We start from the raw sequence: 25,336 nt of genomic DNA, 5'->3' as shown, positions 1-25,336 counted from the left end.
CTATGACATTCATTTAAACAGTAAAAAAATATTACCTTTTAATGTGGCATGAACACAACCAGTCATGATATTGTCATCTGATTGTCAAACAAATCACTTTAAAAAGTAGGCATGTTCTTCCACAACATTATTCCAACATCCAAACTGATAGCGTCACGTTCGTTTTGTTACTTTGTTAGTTTGTTTAGTGTTCTTTCTTCATTAAAAGAAGAATGTATGCATATCACGCTGCGCCTTGGTCTCCTCATTACAACGAACGTGACAGAAGAACCCACCATAAAAGGACCAAGCAGCGTGTTCAGGAGGAGCAGTCAGTATGGACATGGGAGGAAATACTGGATGGAGCAAGACCCTGGACGCAGCCGGGGGAGTATCGCCTTTCTAAAGCGGAACGGCGATACTACGAGGAGAAGTACCGAGGGGACAGGACTCTGCCATGGAAGCAGGTAGAAACAGCGCAGGAGGAACGGCGAAGATATGAGGGGACACGGCTAGCACGGAAGCCCGAGAGGCAGCCCCAATACATTTTTTGGAGGGGGCACACGAGGAGATTGGCTGAGTCAGGTTGGAGACCTGAGCCAACTCCTCGTGCTTACTGTGGGGAACGTGTGACTGGTCAGGCACCGTGTTATGCAGAGATGCGCACGGTGTCTCCAGTTCGCATTCTTAGCCCGGTGCGCTCTATTCCCATGTTGCCGGGCTAGAATGGGCCTCCAGCCAGGACGGATGGTGCCGGCTCAGCGCTCCTGGTCTCCAGTATACCTCCTTGGACCAGGATATCCTGCGCCGACTCTGCGTACTGTGTCTAAGGTGCGTCTGCATAGTCCAGTGCGTCCTGTGTTAGCGCCCCGCACTTGCCGGGCTCAAGTGAGCATCCAGCCAGGACGCATTGTGCCAGCTCTACGCTGCAGATCTCCAGTGCACCTCCACAGTCCAGTATGTCCTGTGCCACCTCTCCGCACTAGCCCTGAGGTGCGTGTCCCCAGCCCGGTACCACCAGTTCCGGCACCACGCACCAGGCCTCCAGTGCGCCTCCAGAGTCCAGTACATCCTGTGTCTCCTACCTGCACTCGCCCTGAGGTGCGTGTCCCCAGCCCGGTACCACCAGTGCCGTCACCATGCACCAGGCCTCCAGTGCGCCTCCAGAGTCCAGTACATCCTGTGTCACCTCCCCGCACTCGCCCTGAGGTGCGTGTCCCCAGCCCGGTACCACCAGTGCCGGCACCACGCACCAGACCTCCAGTGCGCCTCCAGAGTCCAGTACGTCCTGTGCCTGCTCCTCGCACTCGCCATGAGGTGCGTGTCTCCAGCCCGGTACCACACCACCAGTACTGGCACCACGCACCAGGTATCCAGTGCGACTCGGCAGTCCAGAGCTTCCGGCGACAGTACCCAGTCCAGAGCTTCCGGCGACAGTACCCAGTCCAGAGCTTCCGGCGACAGTACCCAGTCCAGAGCTTCCGGCGACGGGCCACAGTCCGGAACCTCCAACGACGGGCCACAGTCCGGAACCTCCAACGACGAGCACAGTCCGGAGCCTCCAGCGACGATCCCCAGTCCGGAGCCTCCAGCGACGATCCCCAGTCCGGAGCCTCCAGCGAAGGTCCCCGGCCCGGGGTCTCCAGCGATGGTCCCCGGCCCGGGGTCTCCGGCGATGATAAACAGTCCAGAGCCTCCGGCGATGAGCCACGGTTTAGCTCTACAAAGGCGGAGGGACCAGTGTAAAGATGGGGGGCGGCGTCCAGAACCAGAGCCGCCACCGAGGGTAGATGCCCACCCGGACCCTCCCCTATAAGTTCAGGTTTGCGGTCGGGAGTCCGCACCTTTGGGGGGGGGTACTGTCACGCCCTGACCTTAGTTATCTATGCTTTCTGTATTATTTTGGTCAGGTCAGGGTGTGACGAGGGTGGGTATGCTTGTTTTTGTCTTGTCTAGGGTTTTTGTAGATCATGGGGTTTTTGTAAGTCTAGGTAATTGTAGGTCTATGGTGACCTGAATTGGTTCCCAATCAGAGGCAGCTGTTTATCGTTGTCTCTGATTGGGGATCCTATTTAGGTTGCCATTTTCCCTTTTGGTTTCGTGGGTTCTTGTCTATGTGTAGTTGCCTGTCAGCACTCGGTTTAGATAGCTTTAGATAGCAATTAATTGCAAAGTCCCTCTTTGCCATGCAAATGAACTGAATCCCCCCAAAACTTTTCCACTGCATTTCAGCCCTGCCACAAAAGGCAGGGCATGTCAACTGGTCCTTTTGTGGCAGGGCTGAAATGCAGAGAGTGATTCTCTCGTTAACACAGGTGTGAGTGTTGACGAGGACAAGGCTGGAGATCACTCTGTCATGCTGATTGAGTTTGAATAACAGACTGGAAGCTTCAAAAGGAGGGTGGTGCTTGGAATCCTTGTTCTTCCTCTGGCAACCATGGTTACCTGCAAGGAAACACATGCCGTCATCATTGCTTTGCACAAAAAGGGCTTCACAGGCAAGGATATTGCTGCCAGTAAGATTGCACCTAAATCAACCATTTATCGGATCATCAAGAACTTCAAGGAGAGCGGTTCAATTGTTGTGAAGAAGGCTTCAGGGCGCCCAAGAAAGTCCAGCAAGCGCCAGGACAGTCTCCTAAAGTTGATTCAGCTGCGGGATCGGGGCACCACCAGTACAGAGCTTGCTCAGGAATGGCAGCAGGCAGGTGTGAGTGCATCTGCACGCACAGTGAGGTGAAGACTTTTGGTAGATGGCCTGGTGTCAAGAAGGGCAGCAAAGAAGCCACTTCTCTCCAGGAAAAACATCAGGGACAGACTGATATTCTGCAAAAGGTACAGGGATTGGACTGCTGAGGACTGGGGTAAAGTCAATTTCTCTGATGAATCCCCTTACCGATTGTTTGGGGCATCCGGAAAAAAAGCTTGTCCGGAGAAGATAAGGTGAGCACTACCATCAGTCCTGTGTCATGCCAACAGTAAAGCATCCTGAGACCATTCATGTGTGGGGTTGCTTCTCAGCCAAGGGAGTGGGCTCACTCACAATTTTGCCTAAGAACACAGCCATGAATAAAGAATGGTACCAACACATCCTCCGAGAGCAACTTCTCCCAACCATTCAGGAACAGTTTGGTGACGAACAATGCGTTTCCAGCATGATGGAGCACCTTGCCATAAGGCAAAAGTGATAACTAAGTGGCTCGGGGAACAAAACATCGATATTTTGGGTCCATGGCCAGGAAACTCCCCAGACCTTAATCCCGTTGAGAATTTGTGGTCAATCCTCAAGAGGCGGGTGGACAAACAAAACCCCACAAATTCTGACAAACTCCAAGCATTGATTATGCAAGAATGGGCTGCCATCATTCAGGATGTGGCCCAGAAGTTAATTGACAGCATGCCAGTACGGATTGCAGAGGTCTTGAAAAAGAAGGGTCAACACTGGAAATATTGACTCTTTACATCAACTTCATGTAATTGTCAATAAAAGCCTTTGACACTTATGAAATGCTTGTAATTACACTTCAGTATTCCATAGTAACATCTGGAAAAAATATCTAAAGACACTGAAGCAGCAAACTTTGTGAACATTTATATTTGTCATTCTCAAAACTTTTGGCCACGACTGTATACTCGCACCATTTGATTAATGAAAATAGACATCTGTTACAAAACAACAAGAAGTGTGCCTAATGACAGTCCACCATTCCCATTGACTAGGCCTACATTACTTGATGTGTCTTGGTGCCAAATGTACCTTTTTTGTAGCCTGAAACGTCAGGACACCTGAAATGGGGCTGAAACTGTCTCTGGAAAAACAGGATGATCAACCTAACACACATACTCAATTTACTAGACTAGGGTACAATGTGTATTACCATGAGCTTCAAATAGGCCTGCCGGTAGCCAGTGGTATAGTATTTTTTTTTAAATAGGTGTGTAAACTCTGATTGCCGGTCGCGGTGAAAAAAGTACCGATCCCTATGCTTTCAATGCATTTTTTTAAAGGTGGGTGAACAGCGTTTACTTGCATTTACCCTCCTCCAGGCCTACACCACAGTGGAAGCCTACCCTCTCAACCAAGGCAATTTTAAACACATGAACACACACAGACTAGTTAGCCTACATTCAATATAATACATTAGTTGAATCAAAACATGTTCTACACCCTAGTTCATGAGTTGTCCATAATTCATGAGTTAATGTTTGGAGTCTTCACAGATCGTGTGACATAAAACACTACCTTTCTTTCCTTACATGAATGACATGTATGACAGTGTTATTTTTCATTTTTAAACCCTGTACGAATAATAGATCTTGGAGATCTCGGGAAAATGCACTGTAAGTGTAACTATGCATACGTTTCATTTTATTATGTTTTGTCGTGAAACAGTTCTCATGGGCACACAAATCCAAAATAATATAGGCCTATGCCGTTGCAAAATCGAATGCTTCTAACCGAAAGAGTCAACCATAGGATTATTGTCATTAACGTATACTTGTTGGATGGATTCGATGCGCATTGTTATCTAGCTCTAGGCTGTAGGCTAGTCTAGTGAAATTATCGACCATCATCACATGGTCAACACATATAGACTCAATGGTTGCTAAAATGGGAAGAGGTCTGTCCATGATAGGGCGTTGCTCTGCCTTCTTGACATCTCAGTCGACCAGACTCAGTCGACCAGACTACATGCCCTCGTTTTTTCGCACCTGGATTACTGCCCAGTTGTGTGGTCATGTGCGGCAAAGAGGGACATAGGTAAATTGCAGTTGGTCAAGAACAAAGCAGCACATATTGCACTTAGATGTACACGGAGGGAAAGTTCCAGTAACACGCATGTCAGTCTCTCCTGGCTCAAAGTTGTGAAGAGATTAACTGCATCACTATTGGTCTTTGTGCGAGGTATTGTTGAAGGTACCGAAGTGTCTGTTCAAGCAGTTGGCCAACAGTTTGGACACTCATCGATCGGTACAACACAAGACATGCAACTAGAGGTCTCTTCACAGTCCCCAGGTCCAGAACAGAGGCTGGGAAACGCACAGTATTAAATAGAGCTATGACAACATGGGACGCTCTGCCACCCCAGATAACTCAAGGTAGGAATAAAAATAGTTTTTTTTTAAACAGTTAAAAGAACTCCATACTGCACAAAGGGGACTGTGAAGAGACAGTCATTTTATATATATTTTATTGTAATTTGCCATGTATTATGTATTAGACCTAGATATTGTGTGTATGTATTGATAAATAGGCTATGTGTGACGTTTTAAATGTATTGTAATGAAACAGGCAGGGAGCAGGTCTCGAACCCTCGACTTTCTAGCCCGAGGTCCGGCGCGCTATCGACTGTGCCGCAAAAGCATGCTCGTGCCGAAGAGTCGATTTCCGCGGATATAACCCCAGGGTCGTTACAGTATGTATTTCAGTCCTTGACTAATAATGTTCTGTACAATGTATTGTGTTATGTTTCATAAGGACCCCAGGAAGAGTAGCTGATGCTTTTGCAGCGGCTAATGTGGATCCTAATAAATACCAAATACCAAAGGTGATCCAGTAAAGAAAACAGATAGAAAATAATGAAGATAAATAAATGGTCTACTCCTTCTCGCCACAGATGGCACGGATAACACCAGTACCCGCGCACCTGAATAACAAAGCAATGAGCGCTCTAAACAGCTGAATGACTAAAGCAAACGATGAGAAATGAACGGATAAACATAATTCATTGGAATAATGGCTAGTTTTTTATCAAGGTCGCCTGGCAAACAAATATGCACAAAGGAGCTCAGCTGAGGCTGAAATTCAGCACTTGGCCTACCAGCTGGGCAGCTTTCCCACATAGAAAAAAAAATGTTTATTATATATATTTTTTGATTTCACCTTTATTTAACCAGGTAGGCAAGTTGAGAACAAGTTCTCATTTACAATTGAGACCTGGCCAAGATAAAGCAAAGCAGTTCGACACATACAACAACACAGAGTTACACATGGAGTAAAACAAACATACAGTCAATAATACAGTAGAAAAATAGACCGAGAGGTGAGAGGTGACAGAGAGGTGTTCGTTTCATTGGAATATTTTATTTTCATATTGACCACTGTAAAATATATTTACCACTGCTTTTTAAAGAAATATGAGAATGGCTAAATTAGCATTATGTGGAGACACGCCAAATTTAGACTATTGTTGCATTTAGGGGAGCTAAACTCCGCCGACTCCCCATTAATTCGTACCATGGAATTAAATCAAGGTCAGAATACCATGCTGTTCTCATGCTTATGTTCAAATTCAGAATATGCATATGGAGAAAAGTGCATAAAACGGGAATTGTGTTCCATTTACGCACGCTTAACTCAGGTCAGAATCCGCCCCATAGGCACAATATGTTCCACGATGCTCATTCAAATATACCAGAAGTATAATGTACAACAACATTGATTAAATCTCTGTTTCCAGTAACATAAAACAACCACAATATAAATTATTACTGTCAACAATGTTTTAAGAGTTTAAAATATGAAAACGGGAACATGGTTGTTGTCCTTGCTTCCGCTTTTCACCTTCACTGTTGCTGTGGATGAGAAAAGTCAGAGCAGCCATGGGGAAACTCCCTGCCAGGGGTGTATTCAATAGAAACCAAACGGAACCAAACGTGCAGACACGGGAGGGCTCAATCTGAATTTATCCAATACGAAACGTTTTGTTACGATTTGCTACAGTTTGCACTAATGAATATACGAAATAAAGTAGGTGGTGGGCTGGTTCCTGGCAGACACAGCTAGATGACTAAACGGAGCAGAAAGGGGAAATGATTCTTCGAGCATTTGTCTGTTCTGTTTTAATGATGTTGGTGTTATAGGATAGTCTACGGATCACGATATCAGGTAAATGTTTCTGATTAAGTTTGGAGTTGTTTCAGTCCTGTTATTTAATTTAGCCTACTGTACGCTAGGTTGTGATGAGATGTGTTTTGCTCATCAAGTTAAGTTTGGGTTGTTGGGCGAGTGAAATTTTGAGCTGCTTCATTTCATTTGAATGTTAATTATTCCTGAAATGTAATGTGTTGCGCATGTTTTCTGTTACAATAAATAATGTCGCCAATATACAGTACCAGTCAAAAGTTTGGGCACAACTACTTATTCAAGGGTTTTTCTTTATTTTTTAAAACTATTTTCTACATTGTAGAATAATAGTGAAGACATCAAAACTTTGAAATAACAAATATGGAATCATGTAGTAATCAAAAAAGTGTTAAACAAATCAAAATATATTTTAGATTCTTGAAAGTAGCCACCCTTTGCCTTGATGACAGCTTTGCACACTCTTGGCGTTCTCTCAACCACCTTCATGAGGAATGTTTTTCCAACAGTTTTGAAGGAATTCCCACATATGCTGAGCACTTGTTGGCTGCTTTTCCTTCACTCTGCGGTCCATCTCATCAAAAAACCATCTCAATTGGGTTGGGGTCGGGTGATTGTGGAGGCCAGGTCATCTGATGCAGCACTCAATCACTCTCCTTGGTCAAATAGCCCTTACACAGTCTGGAGGTGTGTTTTGGGTCATTGTCCTGTTGAAAAACAAATTATAGTCCCACTATGCGCAAACCAGGTGGGATGGCGTATCGCTGCAGAATTTTGTGGTAGCCATGCTGATTAAGTGTGCCTTGAATTCTAAATAAAATACAGACAGTGTCACCAGCAAAGCACCCCCACACCATCACACCTCCTCCTCGATGCTTCACGGTGGGAATTACACATGCTGAGATCATCCGTTCACATACTCTGCATCTCACAAAGACATGGCGGTTGGACTCATTAGACCACTTGAACTCTGTGAAGCATTTTATTTGGGTTGCAATCTGAGGTGCAGTTAACTCTAATAAACTTATCCTCTGCAGCAGAGGTAACTCTGGTTCTTCCATTCCTGTGGCGGACCTCATGAGAGCCAGTTTCATCATAGCGCTTGATGGTTTTTGGACTGCACTTGAAGAAAACTTCAAAGTTCTTGACATTTTCCGTTTTTGACTGACCTTCATGCCTTAAAGTAATGATGGACTGTTATTTCTCTTTGCTTATTTGAGCTGTTATTGCCATAATATGGACTTGGTCTTTTACCAAATAGGGCTATCTTCTGTATACCATCCCTACCTTGTCACAACACAACTGATTGGCTCAAACGCATTAAGAAGGAAAGAAATTCCACAAAATAACTTTTAACAAGGCACACCTGTTAATTGAAATGCATTCCAGGTGACTACCTCATGAAGCTGGTTGAGAGAATGCCAAGAGTGTGCAAAGCTGGCATCATGGCAAAGGGTGGCTACTTTGAAGAATCTCAAATATAAAATATATTTTGATTTCTTTAACACTTTTATGGTTTCTACATGATTCCTTATGTGTTATTTCGTAGTTTTGATGTCTTCACTATTATTCTACAATGTAGAAAATAGTACAAATAAAGAAAAACCCTTGAATGAGCACGTGTGTTCAAACTTTTGACTGGTACTGTACAGTAGGTGTGTACGTGTTTGTGTTTTGGCCTGATACTTTTGTCATGGTGTTCAGTTGGTGCACAGAAAGAAACTTGTCATATTGCATTCTCTTGTGTAGCCTACTGTAACAGTAAAATACATGTAGCCTCATGAAAGAGATTATAGAGAGACGATAAGTCATAACCTAAGCCTATAATTAAATGCTTGGAAAAGGTTTGAGGTGTGTTAAAGGGTGGTAAAGAAACACCACAGATTTGAACATCTATGTCTTTCAGTGATCAAATTGTTGTTAAAATCGTAACTTTTGTTATAGATGTCCTATGAGTCAATGGCCGGGAATCTAATAACTGATGTCTCTAAAAAATAAAGTCACCACCGCAACATGTAGGGGTGCTGAAAAAACCCAACATATTAATTAAAACATTGGGGGGGAAAAATCTTCACAAAAGTAGTGCACTGGGCCTTTAATAGTCCTGTATCGTCTGTAGCGCTAATAGGTGTAATTTAATTTCCTCTTATAGAATGGCGTTAAATTGCCTTAATAGAAAGAGGGCTTGTGGCTGTTATCTGTTATCTGTTTAAATCAGATATTCTGCACTTAATACAGTTTATGCAGCTCGCTAACTTCTTTAAGGCATGAAAAAGTCAACATTTGCTGAAATTTCTTGCATGACCATAAAGAATGAAAACTGCACTGCTCTAGCAGGGTTCTGCTCTACAATATACAGGAAGTAGGATGAAAGAGAGGAGATGATAAGGAGATCATACAGTAACCCTCAATACTTTCCTCCCATTCCAGGTAGGATGAGAGACAGACTGGTTGACCTGAAGGGGGTGGCCCCCGCTTCTTCAGACGAGGGAGGTCAGGGTCGGGGCACTGATGACGAGGAACAGCTGGAGCACCAGTCAGTGGTGTTCGAAGGCGAAGACATGATGGACAGCATCTTCAGAGAGGTCCAGTCAATGAGGAAGGAGATCGCTCTGCTCCGGATGGATGTGAAGCGCCTGGGCAAGCAGAACACCCGATTCCTCACCTCTGTCCGTCGGATCAGCTCCATCAAACGAGACTCCAATGCCCTGGCCAAGGGCATCAAGACCCGGGGGGAGGGCATCTACACACGGCTGGAGAAAATCGGCATGCAGCACAAACGGCTGGAAGAAGAGCATGGTGCCCATTCTGCTCTGGTCCGCATGGTACGCTCACAGTATGTTTCTCTCACCGGGGCCTTCCATGAGGCCATGTCTGAGTACAACCAAGCGGAGATGGGCCAGAGGGAGAACTGCAAAACCCGGATCCAGCGCCAGGCAAAGATAATGGGCAAGGAGGTGACCGGAGATCAGATTGAGGAGATGGTCGAGACGGGTAAGTGGAACGTGTTCTCCGACAACCTCCTGGCGGACGGGCGGACGGCGCGATCAGCGCTTACGGAGATCGAGAACCGGCACAAGGAGCTGGTTGAGCTGGAGAGTCGGATCAAGGACATCCATGAGCTGTTCTTCCAGATGGCTCTGCTAGTGGAGGAACAGGGGGCCATGGTGGACAACATAGAGGCCAACGTAGTCGCAACAACAGACTTTGTGGGCAAGGCCCAGGCTCAGATCAAGCTGGCGGTGAAGTACAAGAAGAACAACCCCTGTAGGAAGTTGTTCTGTTGCTGTTTCCCATGCTGCAACAAGTGAGACCGATTGTGTTTTTGTTTTATCTCAAGTCAAGATCCTCTCAAAAGTGTTTTCATGGCCATGACAATGTATTTAAAGAAGTAGAAGTAATCAATTTGCAGTTGTTTACACAAGTATGCACTTGATCCTGAATATTTTCAGATGTACAGTATGGGTGTTCCAATGTACACTGAGTGTACAAAACATTAAGAACACCTTAATATTGAGTTGAACCTACTACCATTCCCCTTTGAAAGGCACTTAAATATTTTGTCTTGCCCATTCACCATCTGAATGGCACACAGACACAATCCATGTTTCCAGGTTTAAACATCCTTCTTTAACCTGTCTCCTCCCCTTCATCTACACTGATTGAAGTGGATTTAACAGGTGACATCAATAAGGGATCATAGCTTTCAACTGATTCACCTGGTCAGTCTATATCATGGAAAGAGAAGGTGTTCCTAATGTTTTGTACACTCAGTGGTATGTTTGTTTAAAATTATTTATGCAGTTTGAATGAGGGTGCCATTTTGTATGTCATGCAGCTATTTCTATCTCTTATTGTACTTGCCTAGCTGGTGTTAGGAGAGAGGACCCAGTATCTTGATGTCAAACCGCTGAAGCTAACATGCAATATAGTGTGATATGGGGTGTTCCATTTCTTTAATGTTGTAAAAAGAAAACATTTGTTTGGTGCTCCAGGCTGGCAGTTAAAAGAATACTTGATTATCAATCAAGAATGTTTACTTGAGTGCAGTTCAAATGTTTCATTCTCCCACTATTCCTTTAACTTTCAGCTGTATTGAATGTTTGATTATTTTACAATTTTTTTATATTATTTATGTTTCATAATAGGATATTGGGAATTTTATGAATACAAATGCTGTAGAATGGCCCTTTGTGTTTCATTTGAGCATTCATTTTTGATGTACTCAATTACTTGATCATGATGCATCATTCTCAACTGTTATCATTGTGATACATTTGAGTTCCTTTCATGGAGACACAACCGTTATTGCTACACTGACTGATATTGCAACTGAAGGCAACCTCAAAATGACTCAACTGGATTTGACATTGTTAAGAAAACAAGAATGTGCCTCAATTTTTCCATTGTATAGTACACATCACATGCAGATATCCAAGAGACCATTGCTATTTCTAGTGTTCATCATGAGTCAAAAACAGACTCAGAATCCTCATCAGATTGCTGTGACGTGTAGGCTAACTTTCAACGTCTGTGTTCCATAACCCCACCAGCAAGTGAGGTACCTATCTCTCTGTTCGACAATCGCCCAATCCTAAATCAACCACTCACTGCTCCTTCCCCACAGATATCTAATGATCCCGCTGTGTAGATCTGAAAGGATTGGATGCGTAAACTATATAGTAATACTTCCACTATATGGACATCCATGAGCTGTTCTTGCAGATGGCTCTGCTGGTGGAGGAACAGAGGGCCATGGTGGCCAACGTAGTCGCAACAACAGACTTTGTGGGCAAGGCCCAGGCTCAGATCAAGCTGGCGGTGAAGTACAAGAACAACGCCTGTAGGAAGTTGTTCTGTTGCTGTTTCCCATGCTGCAACAAGTGAGACAGACAGAGACCAATATCAGTGTTATTGTTTTATCTCATGTCAAGATCCTCTCAAAAGTTTTTTCATGGCCATGACAATGTATGTAAAGAAGTAGAATTAATCAATTTGCAGTTGTTTACACAAGTATGCACTTGATCCTGAATATTTTCAGATGTACAGTATGGGTGTTCCAGTGTACAAAACATTAAGAACACCTTAATATTAAGTTGAACCTACTACCATTCCCCTTTGAAAGGCACTTAAATATTTTGTCTTGCCCATTCACCATCTGAATGGCACACAGACACAATCCATGTTTCCAGGTTTAAACATCCTTCTTTAACCGGTCTCCTCCCCTTCATCTACACTGATTGAAGTGGATTTAACAGGTGACATCAATAAGGGAGCATAGCTTTCAACTGATTCACCTGGTCAGTCTATATCATGGAAAGAGAAGGTGTTCCTAATGTTTTGTACACTCAGTGGTATGTTTGTTTAAAATGATTTATGCAGTTTGAATGAGGGTGCCATTTTGTATGTCATGCAGCTATTTCTATCTCTTATTGTACATTAACACCCTTGCCTAGCTGGTGTTAGGAGAGAAGACCCAGTATCTTGATGTCAAACCGCTGAAGCTAACATGCAATAGTGTGATATGGGGTGTTCCATTTCTTTAATGTTGTAAAAAGAAAACACTTGTTCGGTGCTCCAGACTGGCAGTTAAAAGAATACTTGATTAGTCAATCAAGAATGTTTACTTGAGTGCAGTTCAAATGCTTACTTCTCCCACTATTCCTATAACGTTCTGCTGTATTGAATGTTTGATTTTACAATTTTTTACATGTATGTTTAATGACGGGATATTGTGATTTTTATGAATACAAATGCTGTAGAATGGCCCTCTGTGTTTCATTTGAGCATCCCTTTTTGATATACACAATTACTTGATAATGAGGCGTCATTCTAAACTTATGATTGTGATACATTTGAGTTCTTTTCTTGGAGACAACCGTTATTGCTACACTGACTGATATTGCAACTGAAGGCAACCTCAAAATGACTCAGCAGGATTTTACATTGTTAAGAAAACAAGAATGTACCTTGATCTTTCCATTATTTCGTGCACATCACATGCAGATATCCAAGAGACCATTGCTATTTTTAGTGTCCAGCATGAGTCAAAAACAGACTCATAGAATCCTCATCAGATTGCTGTGACATGTAGGCTAACTTTCAACGTCAGTGTTCCATAACCCCACCAGCAAAGTGAGGTACCTATCTCTGTTTGACAATCGCCCAATCCTAAATCGACCACTGCCCCTTCCCGGAAGATATCTAATGATCCTGCTGTGTAGATCTGAAAGGATTGGATGTGCAAACTATATAGTCATACTTCCACAAGAAGTCAGTTGGTATAACATAATTGAGCCTCAATCTATAGTATAGAAGGTACTGTGTGTCCGATGTTTTAGAATGTGAGTCAATCACTTAGGCTACAGGAAGTTTGCGGCATATGGTCGGTCGGTCATTGGGCAATCAAGCTTTGCCTATACCAAATTATTTATACTTTTAAGTATATTTTAGCAATTACATTTACTTTTGATACTTAAATACATTTAGAACCAAATACTTTTAGACTTTTACTCAAGTATTATTTTACTGGGTGACTAACTTTTACACGAGTTACTTTGTGTTAATTAAGATATCTATACTTTTACTCAAGTATCACAATTGGGTACGTCTTCTACCACTGGTCACAAAGTTCTCCCCAATGAAATGATTGCCTATAGACATCAAGGGAAAACAATACAAAGCACATCATTCAAATAACTGTACAATTGACTGCCCAATTTATGCCGTATCGTCATCAAGGGAATGTGTTCATTTGATAGAACACATTGTCAAGCGTTTGATTTGTATTTGTTGATCAGGCTGAAGTCATTATGGTCAATCGACAGTTGTCTTGCAAAATCGTTACAATAGAATGAATGTCAGAGTAGCTATCTGCTTTGATAATTACAGTAACACCCGCCCGCTGCAACGACATATAATGCCATATAATGCCGTTTGATTAAGATTGTTTTTACATTGGAATGTTACATTTTTGCGAGTAGCGTGCAAGAAAATATACCTTTCAGTATATATTGATATCCATGATCTGTTATTGGAACTGTTTTTGACGCCAACCAGGATGGCCGAGTGGTTAAGGCGTTGGACTTAAGATCCAATGGACATATGTCCGCGTGGGTTCGAACCCCACTCCTGGTATTCAGTGCACATCTTTTGTTAATAGTTCCGAGTTCCTGATGTCATTGGTAATGTTAATACTACTACTAAAGATATGCGGAAAATATATTCACAACCTGAAAGAGTTACAGCGCTACCACTGTCTATTATATTGTCAAGTGACCGCAATAACAATTGAAATACATGTCCTCAAAGATGGAAGGCAGGCGGAGATCAGGTGGGACCATTCTAGCCAATGAGAGGGCAGATACGCGAACAACAGGACATAGAGATTAGATAGAGAACTCCTCTTTGTATCGGTGCTATTGTCGTATCTGTGACAGCATGGGCAGCGCCATTGAAGCTGAATGAGTCTCCCAAAACAAAAATGGTGAAAGCCCTCCATGGCAATGTCCCTAAAAAAGGTTATATCAATCGAGTCCTCTATCTATCTCTATGACAACAGGCACAACTCAGATATAAAGTTGTTTTTTCAAAGTTGCCGAAATGCCACGTGCGTCAACATGCAACAACCTAAACATTATGAAACTGCTATTAGATCAAATTACCAATTACATTTTTTGTTGACCAAATTCGAGCCTCTCACTAATCTCCATACATATTTTGGTCTGAGTAAAACATAGTAAAACCAAAGATGATGGATACACTGACCCTAACAATGGGAGTCGTTGCCCACAAAGCCTCATGGCAGGTTGTCTAGCTCCCGCCTACCCTTTCTTTATATTTGTAGATAAATTAGTATTGTAATCATTATTGTAATCGTTTTAAAAATATTTGATGAAGGTTGTTGAAGTCAACCGCCTGTATTCAATAGAAAGAGCCTCGCGCCGACAGACATGGCAGTCCTGCTGCTAGCTCCTTTGCAACTTTGCAGTATGTATATGTTTTTTTGTGTGTTATTTCTTACATTATTAGCCCAGAACGTTTTTTTGTGTTATTACATACAGCTGGAAAGAACTTTTGGATATCTGAGCGGCGATAACTCCCCAGCATTACGACCAGGAATACAACTTTCCCGAATTGGATCCTTTGTTCGTGCCCCCCAGGGCAATTGAACTTATCCCAGAGGCTGCTCCAAGACGCCGCCAGCTGAGAAGAGTTATTCGGAGTGGACTTCTAGTCCGATTCAGGAGGTGTGCACTCCATCCACCGCTTCCGAGTATATTTCACTCGCGAATGTTCAGTCTCTGGACAATAAAGTAGACTTGCGGGCAGTGTAGTTGCCGTACAGCCCGATAGGATGCTCTCATATCTGTAAAAGTTTGTGAGGGTCTTAGGGGCCAAGACAAATTCCTGAGGTTGAAGAGGCTCTGTTGCACCTTCTTCACCACACTGTCTGTGTGGGTGGACCATTTCAGATTGTCAGTGATGTGTATGCTGAGAAGCTTGAAGCGTTTCACCTTCTCCACTGCGGTCCCGTCAATGTGAATAGGGGCGTGCTCGCTCTGTTGTCTCCTGAAGTCCACGATCAGCTCCTTTGTTTTGTTGACGCTGAGGAAGAGGTTATTTTCCTGGCACCACTCCAGGGCCCTCACCTCCTCCCTGTAGGCCGTCTCGTCATTGTCCGTCTCGTCATTGTCGGTAATCAGGCCTACTACTGTCGTGTCGTCTGCAAACTTGATGATTGAGTTAGAGGCGTGCGTGGCCACGCAGTCATGGGTGAACAGGGAGTACAGGAGGGGGCTGAGCATACACCCATGAGGAGCCCCTGTGTTGAGGATCAGTGTAGTGCAGGTGTTGTTTCCTACCTTCACCACCTGGGGGCGGCCCCTCAGGAAGTCCAGGACCCAGTTGCACAGTGCTGGGTTCAGACCCAGGGCCTCGAGCTTAATGATGAGCTTGAATGGTACTATGGGGATGAAGGCTGAGCTATAGTCAATGAACAGCATTCTTACATAGGTATTCCTCTTGTCCAGATGGGATAGGGCAGTGTGCAGTGAAATGGCAGATAGATCTGTGGATCTATTAGAGCGGTATGCAAACTGAAGTGGGTCTAGAGTGTCAGGTAAGATGGAGAGGTGATATGATCCTTAACTAGCCTCTCAAATCACTTCATGATGACAGAAGTGAGTGCTACGGGGCGATAGTCATTCAGTTCAGTTACCTTTGCTTTCTTGGGTACAAGAAACTAAGGTGGACATCTTGAAGCAAGTGGGGACAGCAGACTAGGATAGGGAGAGATTGAATATGTCTGTAAACACTCCAGCCAGCTGGTCTGTGTATGCTCTAAGGACGCGGCTAGGGATACCGTCTGGAGCGGCAGCCTTGCAAGGGTTAACACGCGTAAACGTCTTACTCAAGTCGACCACAGAACGAGAGCCCACAGTCCTTGGGAGCGGACCGCGTCGGTGGCACTGTGTTATCCTCAAAGGGGGCAAAGGTGTTTAGCTTGTCCAGAAGCACGACGTCGGTGTCCACGACGTGTCTGGTTTTCCCTTTGTACTCCGTGATTGTCTGTAGACCCTGCCACATTTGTCTCGTGTCTGAGCCGTTGAATTGCGACTCCACTTTGTCTCTGTACTGATGTTTAGCCTGTTTGATTGCAGGATTTACCTCAGTGTTTTACCCAAAAGGCTCAGACTTATGTTTCCGTCTACTCGGTCCGTCACCCATGTCTCACTGGGCCATGGCTCCGGCGGACCTGCTCTCACTTGGGGCCAAAGCCAGGCCACTGGTACTTTTCAGCTGGCATTTACATAACATTGGCTAACTGTGAATATGATCTTCTCTTCTCACGAAGCAACTGTTTTGATTATGCAGAGGCTGTTGATTCTGCTCTTCACAAGTCCTCACAGCCCTAGCTATGGAAACAATTTCACTAGTATAACAAAAGGGTGTATACACTAGTGTAACACTGATGTTAGTCGAAAAAAGCAGCATTGGATGCTTTGTGAATATGGGCCCTGGTGAAATGTGTGATCTTACGCATGCTCCCACTAACAGCCCCCCTCTTTTCTTTGTCTCATCTCCCAGAGGACCTGAGCCCCTGGTCATGCTGCCGTTCCGACTGCAGGATGACAAACATCCATCATTATCCATGACTACCATCCACATGCAATCCACCACCACTTTTCTAATAAACACACCTCAATCTATTGTACATGGAACAATAAAGTTTTCTATATATTTGATTAATATTCCCTTTTGTCAATAACAGATTGTACACATAGCAACATGCTTGACTGAAACAAATCTTTGAACATATCTTTAGACTTTATGGAGGTTATGGGGGTGCTGCTGTTTCCCATCAAATTTCATATTATGCCAATATGTCAAGGTTGTCAATTAGGAAGATGGTGCTGTTCAGAATGACAAGTTCATGACAGTTGATGTTCACAGGACTCTCCAAATGCAACGTTGAACGAGCATCATGGATGGAGGGGAAACAGCTTTGCTCTACCACAACTTCACCAAGTCACCCAATGATTGCTTCGTGAACAATTGCTGCGTCTAAAATAAATACATAAACACTTTTTTTCATTCTCTTTCTTTATGGTGGATGGGATTAATTTAGCAGGTTTATAGTATAATGTATTGTTTTAACATGTTTAAAAATATATAGTCAGTCACTGAGTATTATGTCTTTTTAAATCTTTGCTAAGATAATGTATTGTTATTTTGTACATGTGAAACAGTCATTCGTTTTGGGATAGACTATTACCTGTAAATGTCAACTACCCTTTAAAAAAAAGTTGTGTGAAATTATACATATAAAACTTAATTTACCAGGAGAGATAGTGGACAAGCAAACAGAAGAATCATCACAGACACCCGTGTAAAGTATTGAGTGATATTTAATATAGTGAAACAAAATGTTTTATATGCTTCAAACTACAGATTTAAGGAGACCGAAGTGGGAAACAATGGCATAAAAAGGCTTAAAAGCAGTACAGAGGAGAGAATACATGTACAATGGTTATTTCTGTGTTAGTATTACCCACATCAGCCATTTAAAACCCCTAGATAGAGCAGAGGACTTACAGCATGTGGGTTTGCAGTTTTAACAGCGCAACATCACGCAGGCTTCATTCCTCTCAGGTAGGAGAGTACCAGAAATAAATGAATAGTTTTGTTTTTAATGAAAGAGCACACAGGGCCACAGCACTTCAGTAGCACGCAGACACCAACAACATCCCTGGCATCAATACTTTCCACTCTCGCCTTGCTATTGCAGCACCACAAATGCCAGTCTTTTACCTTCATAATATAAACAATGCATTTGTTCCACCTCACAATATAAATACGCATAAAAAATAATTACATTGTGACTTGACATGCAAGCAAATAATACCTTTTATCTGCTTCTAAATAGCCCTTTTGTTGCAGCCTGAAATAACAGCTATTGGCTCAGAGCTTTTACATCACGTCAGCCAGAAGATGTCAGTGCCACACAGAATAACCTAGTTGGAATCACATTTTCTCTACCTCCGTGTCATTTCAATATCCTGGCATTACTGCATAACTCAATTCAATTTACAACCATCGTGACAAATGCATTTTACATCCATTGTCCAACCTGAGTGTGAACTAAGGCAAAGTCAATTGTGTTGGGCCAGACTGGTTCCTCGGTCAGTTCTGCTGTGCACATACAGTCTATGGCTGGGCTGGTCCTGATACACAGCTGTTGACTCCTTTGCGGCGTCTACGGCCATGTATCAGGGCTATGGCTGGGCTAGACTGGTGGTGTAGGAGACAGTTCCCGCCCATTCAGTCAGTTCTGTTAGGGCAGATTGGTTCTCCAGTCCTTCAGTCAGTTGTGCCGGGCCTATACAGTCTATGGCGGGGCTAGGCTGGTGGTGTAGAGGTAGGAGACAGTACCAGCCTGTATCTGGAAGGTCTGGCCCTGGATATGGTGGCTTGGGATCTGTTCACTGGTCTGACTGATTGAGATGGGCTGGCTGCTCTGGCTGTTGATGTGGATAGCCTGGGCCTGACCCTGCTGCTCTCTGCTCATCTGCCCCAGGATGGTGCTCTGGTCCTGGGTCACAGCCAGCTGAGAGAGGGTCTGATGCTGGTGCTGCATGACGTGGAGCTGCTGTACAGAGCCAGGGCCAGGGAGGGAGCCAGGCCTGGGTGCTATGTGCAGGGGCTGGGGCGGCCCGTGGTGGGCCTGAAGGTGCTCCATGTCCTCCTTGGATAGAGTGATGACATGCATCTGTTCAGGCTGCCCTGCGACCCCAACCCCGTTGGTCATGTGTCCGTCCTGCAGGACGCTGATAGTCTGGATCTGCTGGTTGTGATGGTCCACGCTGCCCTGAATTGAATAATAATAAATTGGATTTAACGTGTCAAAAAACCAAAAGGACAAGGCCCTAGCCCTTTATTGAGCCCGAGAGGGGAAACCCAGCATTGGACAAGCATAGGACAATACAGATACATAGACATACTGTACATCAGCACACATAGACCTGAGTACTGATGGCTGGTGTGTCCAAATACAATACATATAAACTAAAGAATAAACACTGCATAAAAGCAAAGGACTGTACAATATATTGTCTGTGTCCCAAACGGCACCCTATTCCCAATGGGCCCTAGTCAATAGTAGTGCAGTATAGGGAATAGGGTGCCATTTGGGACAAGACCATTATTGGCTCACTTTACCTGTGTGACTAAGGCCACGTTTTGCATGTGTCCTGACGGCTGGGTGAGGAGGGTCAGTCTGGAGTGGGCCTGGTCTGCCGCCTCAGAGACACCGCCCTCTGTTGTAGTAATAATGCTGATGCCCTGATCATGCCCACAGTGACTGGGCACAAAGTTGAGGTTGTTGAGATTATCAACATCTCCAGTCACAACCAGCTGTATCTCCTGCTCTGGGTGACCAGGTAGCTGGTACTGCTGGAGCTGTAGGATGCTGCGTACCTGTGTATAGATGATATCAATGACATACTTCACGATGGTTGCCTACTATGACTGCCTACAGTGTCACAAAGCTCAGAGTGGACCATAGTGTGGTTTTGAAATCTGTAATTTGTATTGTCAATTAGACTGTAATATTTTGGCGTGGCACTAAACAAAATGTCCTAACTCTACCTCCTCCGTTGCCCCTGTGGTGACCCCAGCCTCCTCTTCCACCACCCCAGCCCCGCACTGGGTCTCCTCGGTGGTGATGGTGACTACGCTCTCCTTGTTGTGCGTTTTGGTGTGGGTCTTCAAGTTGTCCAGGCGAGCGAAGGACAGGTTGCAAAAGGAGCAGGTGAATGGCTTCTTTCCGGTATGGGAGGCTACGTGACGTCGCCTGGCACTGGCATCGGAGAATGACTTGTTGCAGACGTTACAGACATACGGCTTCTCTCCTCTGGAATACAAACATGTTCACACTGGTAAATGGATACGGACTGGATCACATTTTCATTCATGTTTGTTGTGGAGCCTTCGTGTGTCGAACACATTCGTTATAAGCCCCTTTTGAGTTTGTGATCCTCACATAAATTGCATCATATTTTTGGTGTGAAAATAAATAAAATAAACATACGGTAAGGGAGTTTTCCCCCCACCATCTCTCAGGATTGGCGTAAATCCTTTCCATGACAAGACATGGTGGAATAGCTCAACCTTGTACGAGTCATATCTCACCTGTGAATCCTGATGTGCGTTTGTAGTGTGCTCTTGGCTGTAAAACACTTTCCACAGATCTCACAAGTGAAAGGCTTCTCACCTGTCACAAGATCAGCAACAACTTATTACATAGTAACACACTAGAATTTGTGGAAGTTAAACCTTGTCTCACTCTACCTGTGTGAGTTCTCATGTGCTTCTTCAGTTGCGCTGTATCCATGAACCTACGTTGACAGTGTGCACATTCTGGTAAAGATTTACCCGTATGGACCCTGTGATGGCTCTTCAGTTGTCTCTTCTGGCTGAACGTCTTTTCACATTTGTCACAGCTGAATGTTTTCTCCTCTAGGATTTAAAAGAGAGAATAAGAGTCCAAGTACAATTAATTAAAGGCAAACCTTATACCTCGAGTTATTCCGAATATGAAAGCCGAATTGAAAAAGGGATACACTTTATATACGTTTTGATTGAAGTTGTATACCCCAAGAAACACACTAAAGCATTATCACTCGCTAGAAGTCAGTCAAGTAGGCAACCTGTGTGTAAGTTCATGTGATCCACTAGTGAGTGTTTGGTGGACAGGGCTTTAGAGCAGACGGTACAGACGAAGGGTTTCTCTCCAGTGTGCATCCGCTGGTGAACCAGGAGGGTGTGCTTCTGTGTGAAACTCTTCCCACACGCAAAACACTTGAACGGCTTTTCACCTGGTGGGAACATTTAAAAACATTATTATCACTCAGGCCTATGAAATAATATGCTTTAATCTAATTGGAGGGATATAGTCACAGGCCTCACCCGTGAGGAACTTGTCAGAAATAAATGTGTTCTAGTAATTCTGTCTATAATGAAATGAAATTAGCCAATGAAAACAATCCTGGAAGTAGTAGAGGTCCCAGGCCTCACCTGTATGAGTCCGTTGGTGTATCTTTAAGAACAGGTGGTTTTTGAACACTTTCCCACAGTCTTCACACCGTGCCTCTGTGTTGGGGTATTTTCTCTTCCTGCCCCTCTTCCCTGGTTCTCTGCATTCAGACGTAGTGTCGTCCCGGTCCCCCACCCGGTAGCCCTTAAATTTCACCGGCGGTCTGATCTTCCTCTTACTCTGCCGCCTAGTACGGGCTGATCTAGGATCATAGTCTGCATCATCAGAGTCTCTTATTGGAGAATCCAGTTTTTCATGTGACTCAACCAGACATTCTTCAGGGTCTACACAGTCTACTGTGACATCATCAACTGTAACCTGCTGCTTTTCATTGGCTGCATCCTGGATATTGATGATATCACTTCTTACTTCCTGTTTGTTGGATTCTTCCAATGTCTTCACAGACATGTCCACTTCATTCTTCCTGGGACGACCCCTTTTCCGTTTCGGCTGCATCGCTGCTGATGTCCCTTCTCCCAGTCCTTTACCTTCTCCGCTGTCTGTGTTCACTTCCGGTCTCACCTCGAAACCAGGACAGGTGATGTTACTAAGGCCCCTCCCCTCTACACCTGGATAGGTAATGTTCAGGTTATGGTCCGCGTGGGCTTTCACAAGGTCACTAACCTCTAGGAGTCTGGCCAGGTCTAGTAGCTGCTCGGTAACACTCTCCTCCACAGATACCTGCAGGGATAGAAATGGAAGATAAATCACTCTTGGATGCAAGATCCTTTAATTTTCAGTGCACGTCAAAATGATCACACTTCTTGATTTCAATGTAGAATGCACATTTACAGTGGCAAGAAAAAGTATGTGAACCCTTTGGAATTACCTGGAATTCTGTATAAATTTGACATAAAATTTGATCTGATCTTCATCTAAGTCACAACAATAGACAAACTCAGTGTGCTTAAACTAACACACAAATTATTGTATTTTTCTTGTCTATATTGAATACATAATTTAAACATTCACAGTGTAAGTTGGAAAAAGTATGTGAACCCCTGGGCTAATTACTTCTCCAAAAGCTAATTGGAGTCAGGAGTCAACTAACCTGGAGTCGAATCAATGAGACGAAATTGGAGATTTTGGTTAGAGCTCACAAAACACTCACAAAATTTGAGTTTTCTATTCACAAGAAACATTGCCTAATGTGAACCATGCCTCGAACAAAAGAGATCTCAGAAGACCTAAGATTAAGATTTGTTGCCTTGTATAAAGCTGGAAAGGGTTACAAAAGTAGCTCTAAAAGTCAGTCCACGGTTAGACAAATTGCCTATAAATTGAGAAATTTCAGCTGTTGCTACTCTCCCTAGGAGTGGCTGTCCTGCAAAGATGACTGCAAGAGCACAGTGCAGAATGCTCAATGAGGTTAAGAAGAATCCTAGAGTGTCAGCTAAAGACTTACAGAAATCTCTGGAAGATACTAACATCTCTGTTGACGAGTCTACAATACGTAAAACTCTAAACAAGAATAGTGTTCATGGGAGGGCACCATGGAAGAAGCCACTGCTGTCCAAAACAAACATTGCTGCATGTCTGAAGTTCGCAAAAGAGCACCTGGATGTTCCGCAGCGCTACTGGCAAAATATTCTACGTGTGGAGAAAAAAGGCACAGCACACCAACATCAAAAACTCATCCCAACTGTAAACTATGGTGGAGGGAGCATCATGGTTTGGGGCTGCATTGCTGCCTCAGGGCCTGGACAGCATGCTATCATCGACGGAAAAATGAATTCCCAAGATTATCAAGGCATTTTGCAGGAAAATGTAAGGCTATCTGTTCGCCAATTGAAGTTCAACAGAAGTTAGGGGATGCAACAGGACAACAACCCAAAAGACAGAAGTAAATCAACAGAATGGCTTGAACAGAAGAAAATGTGCCTTCTGGAGTGGCCCTGACCTCCTGACCTCAACCCGATTGAGATGCTGTGGCATGACCTCAAAAGAGCGGTTCACACCAGACATCACAAGAATATTGTGGAACTGAAACAGTTTTGTAAAGAGGAATGGTCCAAAATTCCTCCTGATCGTTGTGCAGGTCTGATCCGCAACTACAGAAAATGTTGGGTTGAGGTTATTGCCAATGGAGGATCAACCTGTTATTAAATCCAAGGGTTCACATACTTTTCCCAACCTGCACTGTGAATGTTTACACAGTGTGTTCAATAAAAGGCATGAAAAATTATAATTGTTTGTGTGTTATTAGTTTAAGCAGACTGTTTGTCTATTGTCGTGATTTAGATGAAGATCAAATCAAATTGCATGACCAATTTATGCAGAAATCCAGGTAATTCTAAAGGGTTCACATACTTTTCTTTCCACTGGATGTAAATGTCAAAATTATTTTGGTTTTCACTCCACGGAACCCAGTTTCCATTACCCCCATTTCCACCCCTAGATACCTGGGCACTGTAGATGAACTCTAGTACAGCTCCAAAGGTCTCCGCCGCCATGCCGTCCAGCCTGTAGGTAGACTGGCTGATCTGCTCCTCAGCAGTGAACATGAGGGAGAAGTAGTCACTGCTGGCGGCCAACAGGGCCTTATGTGCTTTGAAGTGCACATCTTCTACGATAAGGGTGATGTCACACAGAAGCTCTCGTTTTCTCAGCTTGTCAAATTTGCAGAGGATGGTGTCCCTGTGTGTTGTTGAATGAATGGCCGTGAGGGAGGTGGGTGTGATTAGGGTCTTCTCAGACATATTCTTGAGGATGGATTGTGAAGTATGATTCTACTCAAACCTCACCACCTGCAACAAAGTGAAACATAATTGGAAAGAAATAGGCCAAATAAAGTGCAATAAATTGTATGGAATATGTTGAGATTGGCGCAAAGATGTGGCGCGATCATTATAATTCACAGTTCATAATCGTGAAACTGCTTGAAATGTACCTATAGCCCATCCATCTCATCTGAACTTTTCAGGGCTCTTGACTTCACACAGATTTTGCTACTGCAGCTTACAGAACAATGAGTGCTCCAGGCTCTCACTATATAAAACATTTCTCTCGATTTTCTTTTGCGATATTTCACATATATATACATTTGTCGATCAACAGCTGTTTGTGACCTTAGTAAGAACTGTTGAAGAGCCATAGGACAGATCAATTTAGCGATCACTGGTCACAAAGTCACAGGGAAGTGTGCGCATACATTTTTGCATCGTTTCAAACAGCGACACAACACGGGCGGGCGCCATGTAAGCCTTTTACATTATACACAATGAATGCACTTCAAGTGAAACCCAAAATGTAAACAAAACAACAATGTTCAATAAAGAGACTAAGAAACTTTCTCAGCGTTTCTATGATTGCTGCAAACACCGCAATGCCTAAAAAAAAAAAAGATATCAAGCTTTCAGGACCTTACCGTCTCTTCTTCCCAGTTCAGATTATCGCGAGATGTGGAGGTTGTTCACGGGTTTTTCATGTTCTCGCAGTTTGAATCCACGATCTTTATAGACTTTGGTTGGTATAATTTTTCACCGCATTAATCTATCCACTGGGTTGTTATATCTATGCCAAGGAGCAAGGAAATGTTTGTTTATGGGAGTGAAATAGTTAGTATTATACCTCCGTGTGGTCGAATCTTTCACATGATTACTATAAATGTTGTTGAGGGGAATCTTTATCGATCTCCAAACTCTAGTCATGCCTGTTGTCTGACAAAGGTCAACTCAAATCAAATCAAATTTTATTAGTCACATACACATGGTTAGCAGATGTTAATGCGAGTGTAGCGAAATGCTTGTGCTTCTAGTTCCGACAATGCAGTAATAACCAACAAGTAATCTAACCTAACAATTCCACAACTACTACCTTATACACACACAAGTGTAAAGGGATAAAGAATATGTACATAAAGATATATGAATGAGTGGTGGTACAGAACGGCATAG

At 43.7% G+C, this 25,336-nt stretch overlaps 2 protein-coding genes, 1 long non-coding RNA gene and 1 other non-coding gene across 9 annotated transcripts; 3 read left to right on the top strand and 1 right to left on the bottom strand.

The window, feature by feature from the left end:
• Window positions 1-4,642: 4,642 nt before the first annotated feature.
• Window positions 4,643-12,612, top strand: LOC139553229 (syntaxin-11-like). 3 transcript variants are annotated; one of them, XM_071365340.1, is made up of 3 exons: window positions 5,064-5,079; window positions 5,273-5,396; window positions 9,275-12,612. In XM_071365340.1, exon 3 carries the CDS (start codon window positions 9,280-9,282, stop codon window positions 10,153-10,155), a length of 876 nt encoding a protein of 291 aa, XP_071221441.1. In that variant the 5' UTR covers window positions 5,064-5,079; window positions 5,273-5,396; window positions 9,275-9,279; the 3' UTR covers window positions 10,156-12,612. The 3 variants fall into 3 exon arrangements, with proteins under 3 accessions (XP_071221438.1, XP_071221441.1, XP_071221439.1); XM_071365337.1 differs by lacking the exon at window positions 5,273-5,396 and having other exon boundaries at window positions 4,643-5,079; XM_071365338.1 differs by lacking the exons at window positions 5,064-5,079; window positions 5,273-5,396 and adding an exon at window positions 6,748-6,868.
• Window positions 12,613-13,898: 1,286 nt separating this feature from the next.
• On the top strand, window positions 13,899-13,981 carry trnal-uaa (transfer RNA leucine (anticodon UAA)). The gene has a single exon. It is a non-coding gene; the product is annotated as a tRNA-Leu (tRNA).
• Window positions 13,982-14,449: 468 nt separating this feature from the next.
• On the top strand, window positions 14,450-17,091 carry LOC139553062 (uncharacterized). Of its 2 annotated transcripts, none has more exons than XR_011670588.1 (2): window positions 14,450-14,833; window positions 16,934-17,091. It is a non-coding gene; the product is annotated as an uncharacterized lncRNA (long non-coding RNA). The 2 variants fall into 2 exon arrangements; XR_011670587.1 differs by having other exon boundaries at window positions 14,773-15,093.
• Window positions 17,092-17,736: 645 nt separating this feature from the next.
• zbtb24 (zinc finger and BTB domain containing 24) lies at window positions 17,737-24,869 on the bottom strand. 3 transcript variants are annotated; one of them, XM_071365246.1, is made up of 9 exons: window positions 24,808-24,869; window positions 23,843-24,187; window positions 21,422-22,121; window positions 21,055-21,222; window positions 20,696-20,863; window positions 20,537-20,618; window positions 19,994-20,258; window positions 19,565-19,822; window positions 17,737-19,214 (listed from the first exon to the last, which is right to left on the bottom strand). In XM_071365246.1, exons 2-9 carry the CDS (start codon window positions 24,137-24,139, stop codon window positions 18,735-18,737), a joined length of 2,418 nt encoding a protein of 805 aa, XP_071221347.1. In that variant the 5' UTR covers window positions 24,140-24,187; window positions 24,808-24,869; the 3' UTR covers window positions 17,737-18,734. The 3 variants fall into 3 exon arrangements, with proteins under 3 accessions (XP_071221347.1, XP_071221346.1, XP_071221348.1); XM_071365245.1 differs by lacking the exon at window positions 24,808-24,869 and adding an exon at window positions 24,331-24,801; XM_071365247.1 differs by lacking the exon at window positions 24,808-24,869 and adding an exon at window positions 24,331-24,801 and having other exon boundaries at window positions 20,780-20,863.
• Window positions 24,870-25,336: the final 467 nt, after the last annotated feature.

This window comes from Salvelinus alpinus, chromosome 25 (assembly GCF_045679555.1).
Source record: "Salvelinus alpinus chromosome 25, SLU_Salpinus.1, whole genome shotgun sequence".
NCBI lineage: Eukaryota > Metazoa > Chordata > Actinopteri > Salmoniformes > Salmonidae > Salvelinus > Salvelinus alpinus.
Note: the sequence above shows the minus strand (reverse complement) of the source record. Positions and strands in the feature narration are given on the sequence as shown.